The sequence below is a fragment of the Mandrillus leucophaeus genome, unplaced genomic scaffold, assembly GCF_000951045.1.
Source record: "Mandrillus leucophaeus isolate KB7577 unplaced genomic scaffold, Mleu.le_1.0 Scaffold400, whole genome shotgun sequence".
Taxonomy (NCBI): Eukaryota; Metazoa; Chordata; class Mammalia; order Primates; family Cercopithecidae; genus Mandrillus; species Mandrillus leucophaeus.
This window is the reverse complement of record NW_012104255.1, coordinates 1,037,220-1,056,507: the sequence shown is the minus strand read 5'-3', so window position 1 is coordinate 1,056,507 and position 19,288 is coordinate 1,037,220. Positions and strand designations below refer to the sequence as shown.

At 40.7% G+C, this 19,288-nt stretch overlaps 2 protein-coding genes across 3 annotated transcripts in view; both read right to left on the bottom strand.

The window, feature by feature from the left end:
- FAM120C (family with sequence similarity 120C) overlaps positions 1–157 on the bottom strand; it is a 136,796-nt gene extending 136,639 nt beyond the window's left edge. Inside the window, exon 1 of the mRNA XM_011992003.1 lies at positions 6–157. Coding sequence (XP_011847393.1) covers positions 6–107 — 102 coding nt within the window. The 5' untranslated portion in view covers positions 108–157. The remainder of the gene's footprint in view (positions 1–5) is intronic.
- A 9,474-nt stretch (positions 158–9,631) lies between these two features.
- The window catches only part of WNK3 (WNK lysine deficient protein kinase 3), a 192,030-nt gene continuing 182,373 nt past the window's right edge, over positions 9,632–19,288 (bottom strand). For both annotated transcript variants that reach the window (XM_011991993.1, XM_011991994.1), the window contains 2 exons: positions 18,746–18,948; positions 9,632–15,427 (listed from right to left, as the gene is read on the bottom strand). In XM_011991993.1, the coding sequence (XP_011847383.1) occupies positions 15,101–15,427; positions 18,746–18,948 (530 nt within the window). In that variant the 3' untranslated portion in view covers positions 9,632–15,100. The remainder of the gene's footprint in view (positions 15,428–18,745; positions 18,949–19,288) is intronic.

The window sequence follows — 19,288 nt, the reverse complement described above, 5'->3', positions numbered from 1 at the left end:
TGCTGCTGCTGGCGCGAGACCGTGCGCGCGAGTTTGAGGAGGTCCACGGGCACCACGGCCCCGGGACAGCGCTTCTCCAGGAACTCTTGGAAGCCCTGGACACCCATGCTTCGTCGGTGGGCAGACGAGACAGCGGCTGCGCGAGCAGGCTAGGCGACGATCTGGGCGCGAAGCTGGGGGCGGGCGCGTGCGCACTCCGCGGGGGGCAAAGGGGGGCGGGAAAAGGATTCCCGAGGGGAGGGGTGAGGAAGCGAGGGAATGAGGGCGGGGAGAGGAGGAAACCACAAATTGGATTTGGGTAGAGAGAAGGGGAGAGGCGGACCGGACCCGGGACAGGCTGGGAGGATAAAAGCGAGGATGGGCTCTAGTCACTTCTCTTTTTTCTCCTTTCCGGTCGCTCTTCTTCGCGCTTTAGAAAGGGTGAAGCCTCTTTCTTCCACCTCCGGGAGCCATGTTGCCTCGTCTTCTCGGTGGTACACGCTTTCTAGCTGGAGGAAGGGGAGCGAGGAGGGGCGGGGCGGGGAGAGGGGCATCTTGGTAGTTGTAGTCTTCTTTATGGCCTTGGGATGTAGTCGAGGAACCAGAATACCACCCTTCTCAGCCCTTGTGCTCACAGGGTCTCAGGAAGCGGGGCGTGATGATGAGTGTTTAGGAGTTGCACTCCAGCTCCTTGCATCCCACTGAGCTGCTTAGGTTATTTACTGCTTTTTCCTGGAGAAAGAGTTTTGGGGGAAGGATTGATGCATCATGGGAATGGAAGTTAGAGTGGATTGACTGAACTCAGCTAAAGTGAGCTAAAACTCCCCGGGAGGGAGGATTTTCCCCTTAGTGGGAAAGATGATATGTAAAAGAGCTGTTGGTCCCAATTAAGAAAGACGTAACTGGTCGGGCGCGGTGGCTCACGCCTGTAATCCCTCCGAGGCGGTTGGATCACGAGGTCAGGAAATGGAGACCATAGTGGCCAACATGGTGAAACCCCGTCTCTACTAAAAATAAAAAATTAGCCGGTGTGGTGGCGCGTGCCTGTAATCCCAGCTACTCGGGAGGCTGAGGCAGGAGAATAGCTTGAACCTGGGAGGTGGAGGTTGCAGTGAGCCAAGATCACGTCACTGTACTCCAGCCTGGTGACAGAGCCAGACTCCATCTCAAAAAAAATAAAGAAAAAGAAAAACTTACATTATTTACTTGCCTAAGGCAATGCAGAGACAAAATAAAATCGAATATCCTTGCCCTAAGCATCTCTTTGGGCAGGGAGATAATTACCAACACAAATTACATTACAAGTTGTCCCTTTTTGGTACTCCCAGATCTATGTCCTATGGTTAGGGCCTTTGGTTTCCAAACTTCATTGTGTTTTAGTCTGTCGGGAGCTTTTCTAAATAGCTGCAAGGGCTCTAATTTCAGGTGTATAGAGTCATAATCTTTTGAAAAATGTATTTTCAACATACTGAGATGAAACAGATGCAGTGCCTGTCTTCTTTCTGGCTTTTAGGGCCGGCCCACTCTTTCAGCAGGAATAGAGCAGAAAACAAGATCTGAAATGAGTAGTAGCCAGATCTGGCTTGGAACTTACTGGAAGGTAGGAGATAATGGCAGGCAGAGTTAGAATGCAGAAGTGCAGAACCCAAGAGTTATCAGGATAAATGAAATAGGGGAATACTCTATTAGGATGCAAAAGCAAAAAAGCTTCAAGCTACATAAAAGAAATTCTAAAATAGTGGAGATGGAACAAGCCAGATTGTCAAAGAATAAGTAGATGGCAAGGCAGTGTACATAGTTAACTCTTGAAAGCAAGCAGTGAAAGGAGAGAGCAGTGGCTTGAAGGGATGAAGGATGGAAGGAATGGAGGTTTTTTAGTATAATGGACACCTGTGGGACTGTCTGCCCAGGCCCTCTTTTCCGGGAATTGACCCTCCCCTTCCCGCATTTATAGGGTTATGACAAAAACTGCCATGTTCCTATAACCATAGCTTATTGGGTCAGAGGTGGGCACCTAATCCAACCTGGGGCAATCAAAATCTCATTTTCTAGAAATTTGGAATTGGACCAGAGATATCAGCTTTTCTCTAAGTGTAAAGCTTGGAAGCTGTCAACTAATTTTCCCACCAGAGGGACAGAAGTGAAAGATGCTGGTCTGCAGAAAGAGAGAAAAAATACAGACTTTCCGAGAAGAGCAGAGGTGAGAAATAGAGTCTGCATTATGTTCAAGTCCCAGGTTCCAGGTTCCAGATAATGCAGTAGTGTGATTACAGCTCACTGCAGCCTCGGCTTTATTTTTTGTAGAGACCCTAAAATGTGGAACAGATAAGATCAGAGACCTCTGCATCAGTTGATGGGAAGGAAGTTGGTATTCTGTGTTATTTGGCAGTGAAGCATTTGCTTATTGCTCTTGGAACTCAAAACAGCAGCCCCATTGCTTGTATCAAGAGATCTGCATTTGCTGAGGGTCAGATATTCATTGGCCTTGCTGAATTACAGCAGAATCTCAATCTTGCCTCAAAGGTTTCACCAGTTAGGAAACTGGCATCAAGGCAATTGGAATGAAGTTATCTATATCTGCCTCCTAAGTAGTACTCCTTGTTCTCCAGCTCTCCTAAATGTGACGAATAGAAGCCACAACAGGATGATCCAGGCTATTCCCTTTAGCAGATCTGAAGCTTCAAAGAGCCTAACTTGGCAAGATTCTTGGCACTTGTTTTTAGCATTCTGAGTCTCCTCAAATGAAACCAGCAGGCAGTCAAATAAGGTTTTAAAGAAGCTGTATCACTAGAAAATCAAATCTGTGAATAGGGGCCATAATTGATCAGCCAGAGCAGTGATTCTCTCTTTTTTTTTTTTTTTTTGAGATGGAGTCTCACTCTGTCGCCTAGGCTGGAGTACAGTGGCGTGATCTCGGCTCACCGCAACCTACACCTCCCAGGGTCAAGCAATCAAGCGATTCTTCTGCCTCAGCCTCCCGAGTAGCTGGGACTACAGGCATGCGCCAGCACGCCTGGCTAATTTTTGTATTTTTAGTAGAGACGGGGTTTCACCATGTTGGCCAGGGTGGTCTTGAACTCCTGGCCTCAAGTAATCTGCCCGCCTTGGCCTCCCAAAGCGCTGGGATTACAGGCATGAGCCACCGTGCCCGACCAGAGCAGTGATTCTCAAAAGTATGTCTCTGGAGCAAGCACATCAGCATCACCTGCAAACTATTAGAAATGTACATTTTCAGGCTTCACCTCAGACCTCCAGGATCAGAAACTCTGAGTGTGGGGCCAGAAATCTGTGGTTTAAGTAACATTAGTTAAAGCAGTGAAGACAGATTTTATTCAGTAACTACTGACAGAAGAGGAAAGAGCTGAGCTTCATTCTGATTTGCACAGAGGTTACTGGGCATTTTAGAGGGAAAATGAGGGAGTAGGGAGGGAAAGCAAGCAGGGACTCAGTAGAGTCATGGAAGTGAAAAATTACAGAGGGTTTGTCGGTGTAAATGTGATTAGGCCAGCTGTGTCTGCTACCTGGCAATTACTGAAGTTAGATTTTTATCCTCCCGGGGGCTGGGAGACAGAGGCCCTACCCTACATTTCAAAGGACTGGCTTCTAGGCCCTTGAGAAACAGACACTCTGTAGTTTGTAGGAAGTACATAAACATCTCAAAGGAACAGAGGAAGGATTTACAATTCTAAGCCCCTTTTTACTAAATGCCCTAAGAAAGGGAAGCAGGCCAGGTTTGGTGGCCCACGCCTGTAATCCCAGCACTTTGGGAGGCCCAGGCAGGTGGATCACCTGAGGTCAGGAGTTGGAGACCAGCCAGGCCAACTTGGTGAAACCCCTTCTCTATTAAAAATACAAAAAAGTTAGCCGGGCATGGTGGCACAAACTTGTAATCCCAGCTACTGGGCAGGCTGAAGCAGGTGAATTGCTTGAACCCAGGAGGTGGAGGTTGCAGTGAGCTGAGATTGTACCACTGTACTCCAGCCTGGGTGACAGAGAGAGACTCCATCTCAAAAAATAAATAAAAATTAAAATAAATAAATAAATAAATAAAATAAAGAGAAGCTGAGGCCTATCCTCAGGTGTAGACTAGAACAAACTGAAAGTTTTTCCTGACAGGGAATTCAAAAGTGAGCTAGGGCTGGGTACAGTGGCTCATGCCTGTTAATCCCACGCTTTGGGAGGCTGAGGCGGGCAGATCACTCGAGGTCAGAGTTCGAGATCAGCCTGGCCAACATGGCGAAACCCCATCTCTACTCAAAACACAAAAATTAGCCGGGCCTGGTGGCGCACGCCTGTAATCCCAGCTACTTGGGAGGCTGAGGCACGAGAATCACTTGAGCCTGGGAGGTGGAGGTTGCAGTGAGCTGAGACTGTGCCTCTGCACTGCAGCCTGCTCAGTAGAGTGAGACTCCGTCTCAAAAAACAAAGCAAAAAGTGAGCTGGGTCTTCTCAGGGATTCAATCTTAGACTGTCAGAAACCATGCTAATGTTTGGTGAAGTCTCAGTGCAGGGGTTTGAATTGAGTGTACCTGCTGAGTTTTTGCAGGTCTTACTTAATAGCCCTTTAGGTGAACTCTTGAGTTTGAGAATCACTGCTTTTCTAGAACATACTCTTAGCCCCATGTCCAGACTGGTTAAGCAAAGAGGTACATCAGTAAATTGGTTGCCATTTTTTATATGCCTGTAATTTCTTTTATTCCAATCCAGGTGGAAATGGACCTGGTGGCTGATAATGGTGTGACCCCTCCTTTCCTAAATAGGCTTTTTTTTTTAGATGAAGTCTCGTTCTGTCGCCAGGCTGGAGTGCAGTGGTGCGATCTTGGCTCACTGCAACCTCCGCCTTCTGGGTTCAAGTGATTCTCCTGCCTCATCTTCCCTAGTAGCTGGGACTACAGGCATGTGGCACCACACCCAGCTAATTTTTGTATTTTTAGTAGAGACGGAGTTTCACCACGTTGGCCAGGATGGCCTCAGTCTCTTGGCCTCCCAGAATGCTGGGATTACAGGCGTGAGCCACTGTGCCTGGCCTAATGGACTTTTTTTTTTGAGACGGAGTCTCACTCTGTCGCCCAAGCTGGAGTGCAGTGGTGGGATCTGGGCTCACTGCAACCTCCGCCTCCCAGGCTTAAGTAATTCTTGTGCCTCAGCCTCCCCAGTAGCTGGGATTACAGGTACACACCACCACGCCTGGCTAATTTTTGTAGTTTTAGTAGAGATGGTGTTTCACCATGTTGGCCAAGCTGGTCTCTAACTGTTGGCCTCAAGTGATCTGCCCGCCTTTGCCTCCCAAAGTGCTGGCATCATAGGCGTGAGCTACCGTGCTGGCCCCTAAAAGGGCATTCTGACTGTGGTTATCTAATTATTTCTCTACTCTTGCATATTAGATCTATTGGTGGCAATTAAGTTTATCAGAGGTTGTGAGATCAAGAGCAAGAGCAGCCGTATTTAGATTGTCACCAAACTAGAGGAGGAAAGAATATGTCCTTGCCATACCATTGCTTCTGAATGCAGTAGTTGAATAAGACCAGCAGTTGTACATGGCTAATGTTAGGTGCTAGCATTTTGGGAATTGTAGGTATGGGGAAAATAGCATGTTTATAGGACAGCCAAGAGGAGGTTTATAGGTAAATATTTATTAGACTGTCTCTGCAGCACCCCTTTTCTACCACCTTATCTACCTTATCCTCATGGTTGCAGCAGGAGCCATCCTTTAGGGACGTTCCCAGAGAATTTGACTGAGCTGGAGGAGAAGACATGAAAAATCCTGGCTGTATTCAGACACCTGGTTCATTTGTTCCTAAGGCCCACCTGTATTATCCCTGGGTTCTATGAGGCAACCCTATCTTTATAAATTCCCATTTTTGCTTAAACTTGTTCAAATTGTGTTTGTACTACTTAAACACAAGATTCCTAACATAAATAGTACAGGAGAAACTATACAGGACGGAAGTCATAGAATAGTATTTCAGAATGTGTGCTTTGGAGCCAAGAACTGGTTTCCCATACCAGTTCAACTTGTTATTAGCTGTATAGTTTTAACAAGTTGCTTAGCCTCTTGTACCCTTCCTGTATCTGTGAAGTGGGGGCTCATTAATTTATTCAACAGATTTATTTAATACCTACTACATGCCAGGAATAAAGCTGGGCACTGGAAGAAAACAGTTTTAAAGACAGTCAAGGAGCACAGAAAGGTGACAACTAATGATCACTTAGGAGCTTGTGAAAATTAAATGACATTGTAGAGCACTAGCATAATAACTGGCACAATAAGCACCTAATAAATGTTAACTCTTATGAAGGGTGGGGAGAAGCATAAAGAGGTTATATGGAGAGTTCACATCAAACTCAATCTTATGTTACCATTCCACCGAAGTAGGAACTAGCTGTTCAGTTTCTGAAAGAGGTCCACTTAGGTTTCCCTATTGCCCAAATCCTTGGGACCTCTTTGAGAGGCTATGAGGTCATAGAGTTATAGAAAATAATTCATCAGAAGGTCTAATGAGGTTGCCATATTGCTTGTGTTACTTGAATCAGCAACTGGCTGATAGTAGGGAAGTCATTTATTTGATTAGTAAACAATGACAGTGGTTCTCAACCCAAGTCACTTATCAGTGTCACCTGGGAAGCTTTTTAAGATGATGGTGATTCTAGAGATGGGGCCCAGACACTAAATTTAAAAATTTTATTTTTAATTGTAAAATACACATAAAATTTACCATCATAACCATTTTTAAGTATATGGTTCAGTAATATTAAGTATATTCATATTGTTGTGCAACTACAACATTTTTAAAAATAGTTCCCAAGGTGATTCTAATATGCAGTCAGGGTTGAGAACCACTGAGCTTGAATGGAGAATGTTTATACTGGTTAAATTCCTAAGCCTACTTCCTCATTTGTAACATGCATGTGAGCTAGTCCTTTCCAATTCCAAAATCTTATGATAGTCTTTTCTCCACCTAGCCCAAGGTCTTGCTCCTATCTAGACCATCATTTATGCTATACTTCACTCCTGTCTTGAGCTCCTGTTATAATATCCATCTTCTCCCTACTCCCCAACTACTTCACCTCTTTCTAAACTCTAGTCACAGATGTAATTCTGTTATATCATTCTGTGTGTGTGTGTGACGGAGTCTCACTCTGTTGCCAGGCTGGAGTGCAGTGGTGCGATCTTGGTTCACTGCAACCTCCACCTCCCGGGTTCAAGCGATTCTCCTGCCTCAGCCTCCTGAGTAGCTGGGACTGCAGGCGTGTGCCACCATGTCTGGCTAATGTTTGTATTTTTAGCAGAGACAGGGTTTCACCATGTTGGCCAGGATGGTCTCGATCTCTTGACCTTGTGATCCGCCCACCTCAGGTCCGAAAAGTGCTGGGATTACAGGTGTGAGCCACTGCGCCTGGCCTGTTATCTCACTCTTTTACCAAGTGGTGCTCATTAATGATGGCATATTTTAAAAGGGTGTATGCTGGTCTTATTCCCTGACTTAAACACTCTCACCTCTACACCTCACTTTATTATATCATCTTGCCCCTTTTGGGCCAACACCCAATTTTTTCCACCAACAGACTTATGTTGACCCACGGAACGAGTTCAGTTTTTTTGTCACCTCTGTTTTGTCCTCATTTAAAATAATGATCTGTAAGGTCCCTTGTGTAAGTTATTTGAGCAAACCTACTATGTATCAGGCACAGTGATAAGCCCTTTATGTGCTTTTTCATTCAACCTCAAAACAACCTCACTGAGGGAATTATCCTTTTTACAGGTAAGGAAATTGAAGCTAAAAAGTTAAGCAATTTTCCCAAGTCCATAAGATAGAATACAACTACAGGTCTGCTTGACTCCAAAAGGTATCTGTATTAACTATAATCAGAATCAGGGCCCATTTCCAAACCAGTTTAATTTCCCAAGTGCAAGTTTACTGTGAAAGTCACCAGTGATATGTAACAATAAGTGCAATTAGTAAATTAGAGACAGTGTTGGTTGCCTTAACACGTCTCATTTAATACTCATAACCACTTCATTTTACAAGTGAGGAAATATAAGTTTGAGAGGTCTGTGAATAAAAAAAAAAAAAACACATGCTTATTCCACATGTACCTTGTTGCCTCCCTTTAGGGATCACCTAATATAGAATGACTCACAGTCATTGGGTCAGCAAATCAAGATAACATATATTTAAAAACACTTTTAAAATACTCATCTAATCTTGAATATTTCTGATAGGCCTATTACTCTTCATCCAGGGTTGTTTGCATAAGCATATGTATGTCCTTCTCCCTAAGTTACCAGATGAGCAAGTGATCTGACCCAGTCTGAGTTTCTCAAGTCAGAGTGACGAATGATAAGTGTGGGAGGGAGATTTCCAAATATGTGTTGTTCTAAAGGTGGACCATACACATTATCAACATGAAAGGAAATACTCCTTAATAAGTTTGTGCATAGGGAACACTTTGAATCCTTGCTTGGGCCATAAAAACCTCCTTCTGAAACTATGAAATAAGCACTGATACAACTTCATGAAAGACATTGTAAAAAGTGTTCATACGGGCTGGGGGCAGTGGCTCATGCCTGTAATCCCAGCACTTTGGAAGGCCGAGATGGGAGGATTGCTTGAGCCTAGGAGATCAAGACCAGCCTGGGCAACATGCTGAAAACCCATCTCTAAGAAAAATACAAAAATTAGCCGGGTGTGGTGGCGCGTGCCTGTGCTCCCAGCTACTTGGGGAACTGAGGTGGGAGGATCATTTGAACCCAGGATGTTGAGGCTGCAGTGAGCCATAATTGCGCCACTGCACTCTAGCCTGGGTGACAGAATGAGACTTTGTCTCAAAAAAAAAAAAAAAAAAAAAAGACCAGTGGGCTGGGCAAGGTGGCTCACGCCTGTAATCCCAGCACTTTGGAAGGCCAAGGCGGGTAGATCACGAGGTCAGGAGTTCAAGACCAGCCTGGCCAATATGGTGACATCCCATCTCTACTAAAAATACAAAAATTAGTCGGGCATGGTGGTGGCGCACGCCTGTAGTCCTAGCTACTTGGGAGGCTGAGGCAGAAGAATCGCTGGAATCCGGGAGGTAGAGGATGCAGTAAGCTGAGACTGCACCATTGCACTCCAGCCTGGGCGACAGAGAGATTCCGTCTAAAAAAAAAAAAAAAAAGTGTGTACATACAAATCCTATTAGATAAGGGCCTACTCTAAATGTATCTGAATTATTATGCATGTAGTACACCTGAGAATCAGTGTGGCCTAGGGTTTTTCCCATGAGCTGTGCAGACAGACAGACCTGGGTTTGGATCCAGGCTTCACCACTAAGTATGTGGCCCTAGCAAATTCTTTAATCTCTCTGATCCTCAAATTTGCATTGTAAGTGGAAATAGTAACAGACCTATCTTATAGGATTTTGTGTGAATTAAAAATATCGCAGGTAAAAGCCTAGCTAACACAGTATGTGTTCAGTAAATAAGAGCGACTGTTACAATTATGGCTCAAGTACAAGTGTGAAAATGAAGTCCAACTCAATTTGTTGGAACTGTAAATCAAGAGGTAACACGCAGCTTGGTTAGTTTTTTTAGGCCAGCATAGTTTACAGGACTAAATGTTCTAAATCTGCTAAATTACATTTGGTAAATGAAGAACCAGTTTTAGCCAGATGATTGCAGTGACTATGGCAGCATTTTAATAAGATAACATACTCATTTTAACACAGCCTTTATTTTCTGTTTCAAAACAGAATTTCCAGGAAACAAAACAAAATACTTACAATGGCTGGGTACAAATGAAATAAAAATCACAGTTTCAAAGAACCAAAATCAGACAGTTGCTGAAAGGCAGATCACTTGGTTTACCCAAAAAAAAAGTTAATGTCAAAAAGGATTAAAATTAAGTTTAACAACATTCTATATAATGCTACATTCCCCAATTAAGAAAGGAGAGTTCACATATACAACTAAATGTTAAGTGTGGAGAAGAGGGTGAAATTCTGCATACTTCATAGTAAATTATGCTGAAAGTTTATTAATTACATAAACTTCCTGAGTGGCTCCCATGCTGCACTAGGTCTACATGCTTAATATATGAAACAAATTATAGCTTTAGGTGATTGAGCATGACAGACCTTGAACAACTGCACTTTCCAGTTAGTCACTATATCTGCTGAGGGTATGTTCTGGACCACAAACCTCAATCTCAAATCTTGAGTTATAGTGGAAAAGAAATTCAACTTAAAAAAAAAACTAGAGGATGACAAGCACGCATTTAGGAGTTTAGTTTACAATGGCACATTTTTTTCTCAGAACCCAGTTTCTCTCTTCCCTTCTTGCTTGACTTTTAGCCTTGTTTGAATTTTTTTAATTAAAAGAAAACCTTCCAGAATAGGAGCTGTTGGTTTGTACACTTGTCTAGCTATCTTAGTTGAAAATAACTTTAGTGTAACCTAGTTACTATCCCAGGCTCCTTCATATATTGGCTGTCAGGGTTCCTGACCAATGTTTGTGTTCATCTTTCACATACAAAGACTATTTCCAGGGTGACCTGAAGGCATTTGGCTCCATAAAAATTTCATACTAATTTCAATTCAAAGGATTTTATCAAGTTTGAGTGTTACTATCTTACAATCTGCACTTTAAAAAATTTCAATCTTAGAAATTATACCTATCAAATCAAAGGCCTTTTCTACACACCACCCCCCTTTTCTGATTCCTCTTCTAAACAAAGGGAGGGGTGGAACAAGTCCTTGATAAACTACAGATTCCAAAAACAATCTATTCTAGAAAATGGCCTGCATACTACCTCAAATAGTTCAAGTTTTTCTGACCCAAACAAGATAAAATAACTGAATCCCAAAATGATGGCAAATATACCTCAGGAATGTACTTATGCATAATGACTGAAATACAGTATTTACCAATATTAAATATGCTGTAGTGTTACACAGTAAACATGTGAAACAAGGAACATCTGGTTACAAACATTTGCTGAGTTTTCAAGGAAAAAAAAAAGGAATGCATCATTTTCACTCAGAAAAGACAGCAAAGAAGAAAGTCAATGCTTCCATAAACTTTAGAGATTGGATAAAGTTATATAAAACCCTTACTATCAACTACATTTCAACTAAATGCATTTGGCCGTTTTAAGGTAACCAAATATCACTGCAAATACCTAGCACTGTGCTAATATATGTTGAATGATAGGCCATTGCTGAAGGATTTGTCAAATATTTCACTGTGGTAGTTAAAGCAATTTCAACCCATTGCCCTTTAGGCACACAGACGAGAAATGCATCTCTAATAAAAAATGCAAAGTTATAGGCACTGGATTGTCTAATTCAGGTATTTTCTTACCATTTGTTTATTTTATAACTAACTCCTACACCTAAGTCCTATATTGCCACCAATTTCAATTATTATTCTGCTCTCCACCCCCAAATCCCCAAAGCATATTTCACAGAAGCACATGGCTGTCCACTTAAACACAGATTGGTGGCAGAGCGATGATCCCTCTCATCTCAAACTGTTGGCTAGCACTGGGAAAAAGAGGCAGACCAGATTTATAATCTGAAAGAATACTGAGAATCAAGGCAAAAAAGCAAGTTTCACAGGCAGTGTTTACTTGTGCACCCAAAACAGCACTGAAAACGAGGTAGTTAAACAAAATTAATTGGACTAGAATTAAATCTGGGGTTCTAAAATGATACATCCCATCAAACTGTACATAACACTCCACGCTCAATCCAAAAATCACAGCAGAAAAGTGCCTTTTAAACTTTCACAGATAATTTTGCAGTCAAACCATTAGAATTCATGCTTGATATAAAACTGGCAAGGAAGGGATGAAAAACAGAATGAATATTTGTTATATTACAGCAAATTACCTTAAATAGTGATTCAAGACTGCTACAAATATACATAGGGTTATTTTCATTAGATTTACACCAATACTGGTTTCATATTCTTATGATGTTACACCCAACTTCACAGACATAGCAGCAGGTACTTCATGATGAAATGCTCACATTGCCACATATGGAGATACAGTACTATTCATCAGACTTGCACTTTGAGAAGTAAACATGGTGGCTGGACATACAGACTATCCTCTGAATAAACTTTACAAGCAGGATGGTTAAGTACAACCATTTTCTCCTCTACAAGAAGGAAAATGAAAAGGAAAGGTTTGTATGTTTTTTGGAAAGGAAGGCCCTTTTTATATAGTAGGCTCTTTGTTAAGAAGGGAATTTCTGAGCTTTATCTCAAGTTAATTATTTCTGGGGCAGAAAAGTATCTCAGACAAGGATGAAAATAGCACTATTACATGATTTAGCAAAATTATGACATAATGCAAAACCCCTGGATAGAAAACTAGCCAGTATTTACAGTCAAAGTGACTATAATCTGAACCAAACATGTAAGTCATGGGAAAAAATAATTTTAATAAAACCCCACAGTGATGAGAATAACATTGTTTTCTCCACTTCTGCACAAGCTCACTTTTTTTTCTGTATTTTTAAATGTACACGTTATACATAACATATATGATAACCCAGTTACTGCAGTCAGCATGGAGACAGCAGTACACTATTCACCATCTTCAAACTTTGGAAGACTACTTTTCTTTCCAGCAAAAACCTGAAAAGATTGTAAATATTACAAGGCACTGCAAGAGTCTGCAGGCAAACAAGAATGATGAATTATATGTGGAATACAGGTGGTGGCCAAAGGCAGAACATATGATGTAGAGCAGTCATTAATTCATGTAATTGTACATGTCAGCCATGGAGCTTTTTTCATCCTGGGGTACACTGTTTAAAATGATTGTGACTAGAGAAGAAGGGGTCCTAAAATCTGCAGTATTTTCACTTTATAGGTTGTATGTCTCAGTGTAATTACACAAAGCCAACTTTTTATAATGAAACACAAGCAGTTTTAAAGAATTAGGGATTTTAGGAGCATTGTTTTTATACATATGGAAAACAGTGCAATGCAAGCATTTGCATTACACAAATGTCCTAAAATCACTTCAAATTGCAAACCAATACTGTACAAGAAATTTGAAGAATCTGTACTTAACATTTGGAAAGACTCATACACAACAGAGCATGTTCTATGAAGAGAAACAGTGGATCTTATCAACAGCAATTCTCAAAATGCTGCCCTAGATGCCTCAAATTATAGTGACAGAATCTTCTTGATAATGGATGTGATCCTCAGGTAAGCAACATAAGACACTTTTTTTTTTTTTTTGGAAAAGAGGTACTGAATGTCACAAAGTAGACTGTGCAAAAAAAAAAAAAAAAAAAGTACACCCATTAAGTTTTCCTCATTACCTGGCAAGCCCATGGGGTACAATTTTTAGAAGAATACGGAGGAAAATCTGTTAACAGTAATGTTGGGTAACAATTTGGAATGTTTACTAGTAGACAGAACTCCTAATTAGGTAAACGTGTATTTAGAAATGACCTCGAAGTCTTCAGAGTGGAAGGTAAGTAATTTGAACATGAATACTTAGTTGGTAAATACCATTTTAAGAATTCTATTTGGGTTTCACAGACTGAGCATTAGGTAACCCTGTGACTAGCCTTTAACATTATTATAGTTAACCTTCTTAAAAACCAAAGGTGTACATTTTGACATTGCCTCCCCTCCTCCTAAAACTGGATAAAACCCAGTAAAGTGCAACTTGACAGTGATCTCTCTCAGATTCTAAAGAGGCTGCCAAACTCATTTAAGATCTAAAATCATCTAAGATACTATAGATACTAAAAAGAAATTCTAACATCTAAAAATGGTAATTAAAAAAAGAGCTAAGGAAAACTTAAATAGTATCCTTCTAGGGTCTACTATCTCACTGCAGGACAGTGTATATCCCACATCTCTGAGAACCCTGTAAAGCCAGTGTTTCATATGTAAGTCTCAAAACCTACTGTGTCAAGTAAATTTCACTTCAGAAGAATGGACTGAGGTGTAGCTTTAATCCCCCTTGTTAGGAATACAAGGATTCCCCCCAAATGAGATTCATATCAGCTGCAATATGTGCTTTGCAAAAGAACGCAAGCCAAACCAATACCTCTCAGATGTTCAAAACCAATGTAGTATGCATGTGAGAAACAAGGAGACAGCTGCTTTGAATTATTACTGAAATCCTAAAACAACAGCAGTATCTGTAGAATCAAGGAACTGTTACAGTTCTGTTTTTTTCCTTTCCCTCTGTCTCATCCAAAACAAGGCTTCATCCTACTGCTGTGATGACGGGAAATCAAATTTAAAAAGGGCTCATGTTCTGTATTGGTTGACAAAATTGTAATTTTTTGGGGGGCCAAGGAGGGCGGATCACAAGGTTAGGAGTTCGAGACCAGTCTGGCCAACATAGTGAAACCTCATCTCTACTGAAAATACAAAAATTAGCCAGGCATGGTGGCTGGCGCCTGTAGTCTCAGCTACTCAGGAGGCTGAGGCAGGAGAATTGCTTGAACCCAGGAGGCAGAGGTTGCAGCAGTGAGCCGAGATCACACCACTGCACTCCAGCCTGGGCGACAGAGAGAGTCCATCTCAAAAAAAAAAAAAAAGTTACTCTAATTTTATACACCAAAATGTTTCCTGCAGCAAGTTACCCTGCCTTCTGTGAAAGGTAAACCTAAGACAAACATGTGAAGATCCCATAAGACTCTGGCTGATGGAGGGTCTCAGTTCATCCACATTTGGGAAGAATCAGTCTAAATAATTTTTAAACATTTTTAAAGAAAAGTATCCAGCTGCAGATAGCAGCAGTAAAAAAAAAGGTGGGGCTGGGGAGCTTCTCAACAATTCATGGAAAGTGTCCTGGAAATGGTAATGCTCAAGCTGAGCTTATTAAAGCATTCTGAACAGTATTTTTAAAAAAATCAAGTATCAAAGAGGATAGAATTTGAAGTGAAAAAACATTTCTGTGTGCAGTGTTCTATGTGCAAACTGCACATTTCTACAGAATGATGAGCTGTATCAAATACCACACTGGAACAAAAAATATATAGTCTAAAGTAAACTCAAATGAGGGAAAATATGACAGAACCCAAGAAGAAGAAACTTTAATATCTTAGGTGTCCTGAAAATAATTCTGAAAAAACCTCCCTTATCATAATCTACTCTGATTCATTTAGGACCAGGAGGGATTGTGGCAGGATTCTGCACTGATGAAGTTGGAAATGCCTGCATATTCCCTGGCTGGAATGGTCCCCCAGATTGGGTGGGAATTACTACAGACTGTTGTGTTGTTCCTGAAATTCCTACCCACTGTACTGGATACCCCGCCCCACCCACAGCATTATACTGACAAACATGAGGCATTCCATATGATGATAATGGCCCAGGAAATGAAGGGAGTGAGAGTCCTTGTGGCAAGGAAGTTGGGACAGCTCCACGGATTTGGGACAGAGAAGAAATCCATGTTGATGTGTAGCCCATAGTAGATGGAGTATTCTAACAAAAACAAAAATAAAAACAAAAGATCAGTTTATTTGGTATATGCTTTTATCAGTCTATATTCCTTCCTATTCTTTTTTTTTCTATTGCTGCTGCACAAATTAATATTCCTTCCTAGTCTTTTTGGCATACTATTCCTATTATTACTATCAGGGACTACCATTTTTGGAGTACCTTTCTGTGTGCTAACCATAATTATGTACCTTAATTAATGCCATCTTCCCTGCCTTACACTTTTATAGTTATTTCCATGCATATGTACATAGAAAGATATTTGACATGATGTTTATCTGAAGTTAATGAAAATTATTTCTGGGTGGTGGGATTTGAAGGTGATATTTTAAAATTTGTACTTTTCTGCACTGATTAAATTATATCATGAACATTATTAGTTTACAGATAACCTGATTTTTAAAAGAAGACAAATTGGAGAGGTTATACATTTTCTCTTGGATATTTCAAAGGCATCTCAGAAACAAATGCGTGGAAATCAAATGTGTGATCTTTCCCTACCAAAGCACACTGCTCACATTCCCCATCTCGGTGATTGGTACACTAGCATAGTATCTAGTTATGTGAGCCAGAAACCTAGCCTTCATACTTCCCCTTCACCATACATCCATTCCATCACCAAATCTTGTCCATTTAATCTCTTAAGCATTTTTTGGAATCTGTTCACTTCTTTTCAACTCAACTTTTCCCATTTTCCAGACCAGTTAAGACTAACTCTTAACTGGTCTGCCAACATCTACCCTTACCTCCAATAAATAATCCTTTTCTCTTGCTTGAGTCAGAGTCATTTTTTCAAAAAACAAGTCTGATCATGTCAACCCTAGGGCTTAAATGGCTATTCATCTTTCTTAAAATACAGACGGCTGGGCGTGGTGGCTCACGCCTGTAATCCCAGCACTTTGGGAGGCCAAGGCGGGTGGATCACCTGAGGTCAGGAGTTCGAGACCAGCCTGGCCAACATGATGAAACCCTGTCTCTACTAAAAACTCAAAAATTAGCCGGGTATGGTGGCGAGCGCCTGTAATCCCAGCTACTCAGGAGGCTGAGGCAGGAGAATTGTTGAACCTGGGAGGCGTAGGTTGCAGTGAGTGGAGATCGCGCCATTGCACTCCAGCCTGGGCAACAAGAGTGAAACTCCATCTCAAAAAAATAAAAACAAACAAACTAACTAACAAAAAATACAAAGTTCCTTATCATTACACTTTTAAGACTCCATCTACCTTAGATCCATTGTGCACTAACTCCTCTTTGCTAACTAACTTCACTTCAGCCAAACTGGCCTACTTTCAATCCCTTCATGCTCCTTTCCTCATACAGGGCTTTTGCATATGTGATCCTTTCCACATGGAATCATTATTCCCTCCTCTTTTCACCTAGTTAACACCTATTCATCCTTCAGATCTCTGCTTAATCATCACTTGCTCAGTGAAGCTTTCCTTGACCTTCCTTTAAGAGGTCAAATTTCCCTTATTGTAGCCTATATCTTTCTTTTGTAGTTCTTATTACAGTTGCAATTTTATATTTGTATATGCAATTCTGTTATGTCTAACTAACTGTCTTAGCAGAGCATAAATTCCATGAGGGTAGGGATCACACTTGTTTTTACTCACCAAACCCATGTCTAGCGGAGGGCTTGGTACGTAACTGTTAAGCAAACAAGTATTTCTAAGTAAGGATACAGAGCAGTAAAATGTCAGAGCATTAGTGAGATGGGCTTGCCACACAAAAGATATAACCAACTGAACCTACAAATATAAAAACAGTTACTATATATAGGGTACCTACTATGTAGCACCTATAAAGGTACAGCTTCATAGGTGTTATCTCATTTAATCCTCATACTAATCCTGTAAGGCAGGTATTCTGTTTGAAAGACATGAAAACTGAGGCAGAGATAGATCAAATGACTTTTCTAAAGTCACACAACTAGTAAGTGACTGAGGTGACATTAGAACCCAAGTCTGTTAAATGACCTTCACTACTTTTATTCACACACCATTTTCTACTCACCCTTCCTCCAAACATCCTCCATTATACTCCAGTAAACAGCCCTCCAACTAGTCAACAAAAGCCTCCATTCACACAGTACTCAGAGGTTCTCTCACTGGCAGTACAAATGCATTTATGTCTTGAAATTTGCCTCTAAAGGCTTCCAGTTTTCACAATGGTGATGCTATCTGTGTATAAATTGGTGCCACAAGTAAGATAAATATACAGAGCTCCCAAGGGGATATACTGCTCACTAATTTGGGAAATCGAGGATTTTGAAAATTTTTATTCAATATTAACAATAAATGCATTATTCCTTTAACAAACTATATGACGATATATGTATAAAAATACATGTACACAAATATAACACACAGAGATAAATCTCTTTCAATTAAAGGGGTTAAAATTCTAAGCCCTGATTCCATTTTAATAGGTTTACTCATTTTGAAAAAAAAAGTCACTTACTTTAAAAATACAAAAACACAGAAATGTATGAGGTAAAATAAGGCCTAAATTCCACCATCCAGCATATTTTTCATGGCTTTTCATATTTATGCATATCTAATGTATATAATTTTGCATAAATTATATTATACTATGTATGCTGTTCTCTAAGCCTGACTTCTTCCTACTCCAGAATGCACTGTGGGCATCTTTCTTCATTTCATTGCATGTACACCTGACTAAGGGCACATGCAATAACTAGGCATCTTTTCTTTAAAACACCTCTTATAATATTCTAGCTTAAAGAACTTTAAAATTCTTTTTCATAATGAACAAATAACTTATCAGATCTAAGAATATTGATGTGAAACATAGGAAAACTTTTCCTTAAAACCCAAACTCTTCTTGGAACACTGTACTGAATTAGCCTTCATTCCAGATGCTTTCTTCTTTGATCCTTGCTGGATTTTTTTTTTTTTTTAAATAGAACAGTCTAAAACAAGGGTCAGCGAACCACAGCCTACCACGTCTTTTTGTAAATAAGGTTTTAATGGAACAAAGTCATGCCCATTTGGTTATATATTCTCTATGGCTGCTTTTGCACTATAACAGAGTTGAGTAGTTGTAATAGTATAGCTTGAAAAGCCTAAAATATTAACTAACTGGCTCCTTCCCCCCAAAAGTTTACTGACTCATGGTCTAAAATATAATTTGCTCAAAGACATAATGAATCTAAAAAACGATAAAAGTCTCTATGTTATCAAGTCATACCACCCTCTCATAGTGACTGTAACTATAGGCCTAAGTGCATCAATTTTTATGGTTTTAGTTCTTGTAAATAAAGTAAATCGGGTATAAACAACTTACTTCATATACTTTGTTCCAGTTTTCTGTCTCTAGTTTGTGTTGACTTTGTTTAAGTTGGTTTAAACTTGGCTTAATAAGAGAATTTCCTACTGCTTCCTTTGTCCAGTCATCCACCAGTTTGTGTAAGTCATCTGTGAACATCCCTTTTTTACTGGCTGGAGACTGTTGGCATGATGCTGCATTACTCTCCACACACAGTGGATCTATAAGGAAAAAACAAAAAACAAAAAACAGGGAAACCATGAAAAGGAATTAAAACTGATAATCAGATAGCTCTTTGGCCAACAATGCCGTTAACAGAACCACACATGGGGTGCAATTAGGGTGAACACACACTCTAGTTTACCTGAGACATCCTGGTTTAAAGCTGTTGTCCTGGAGTAATTGCTAACAGTACACCCTTTCACTCTCAAAAGTTTCTTCTTGGCTGGGCGCAGTGGCTCACGCCTGTAATCTCAACACTTTGGGAGGCTGAGGCGGGTGGATCACGAGGTCAGGAGTTCAAGACCAGCCTGGCCAACATGGTGAAACCTCATCTCTACT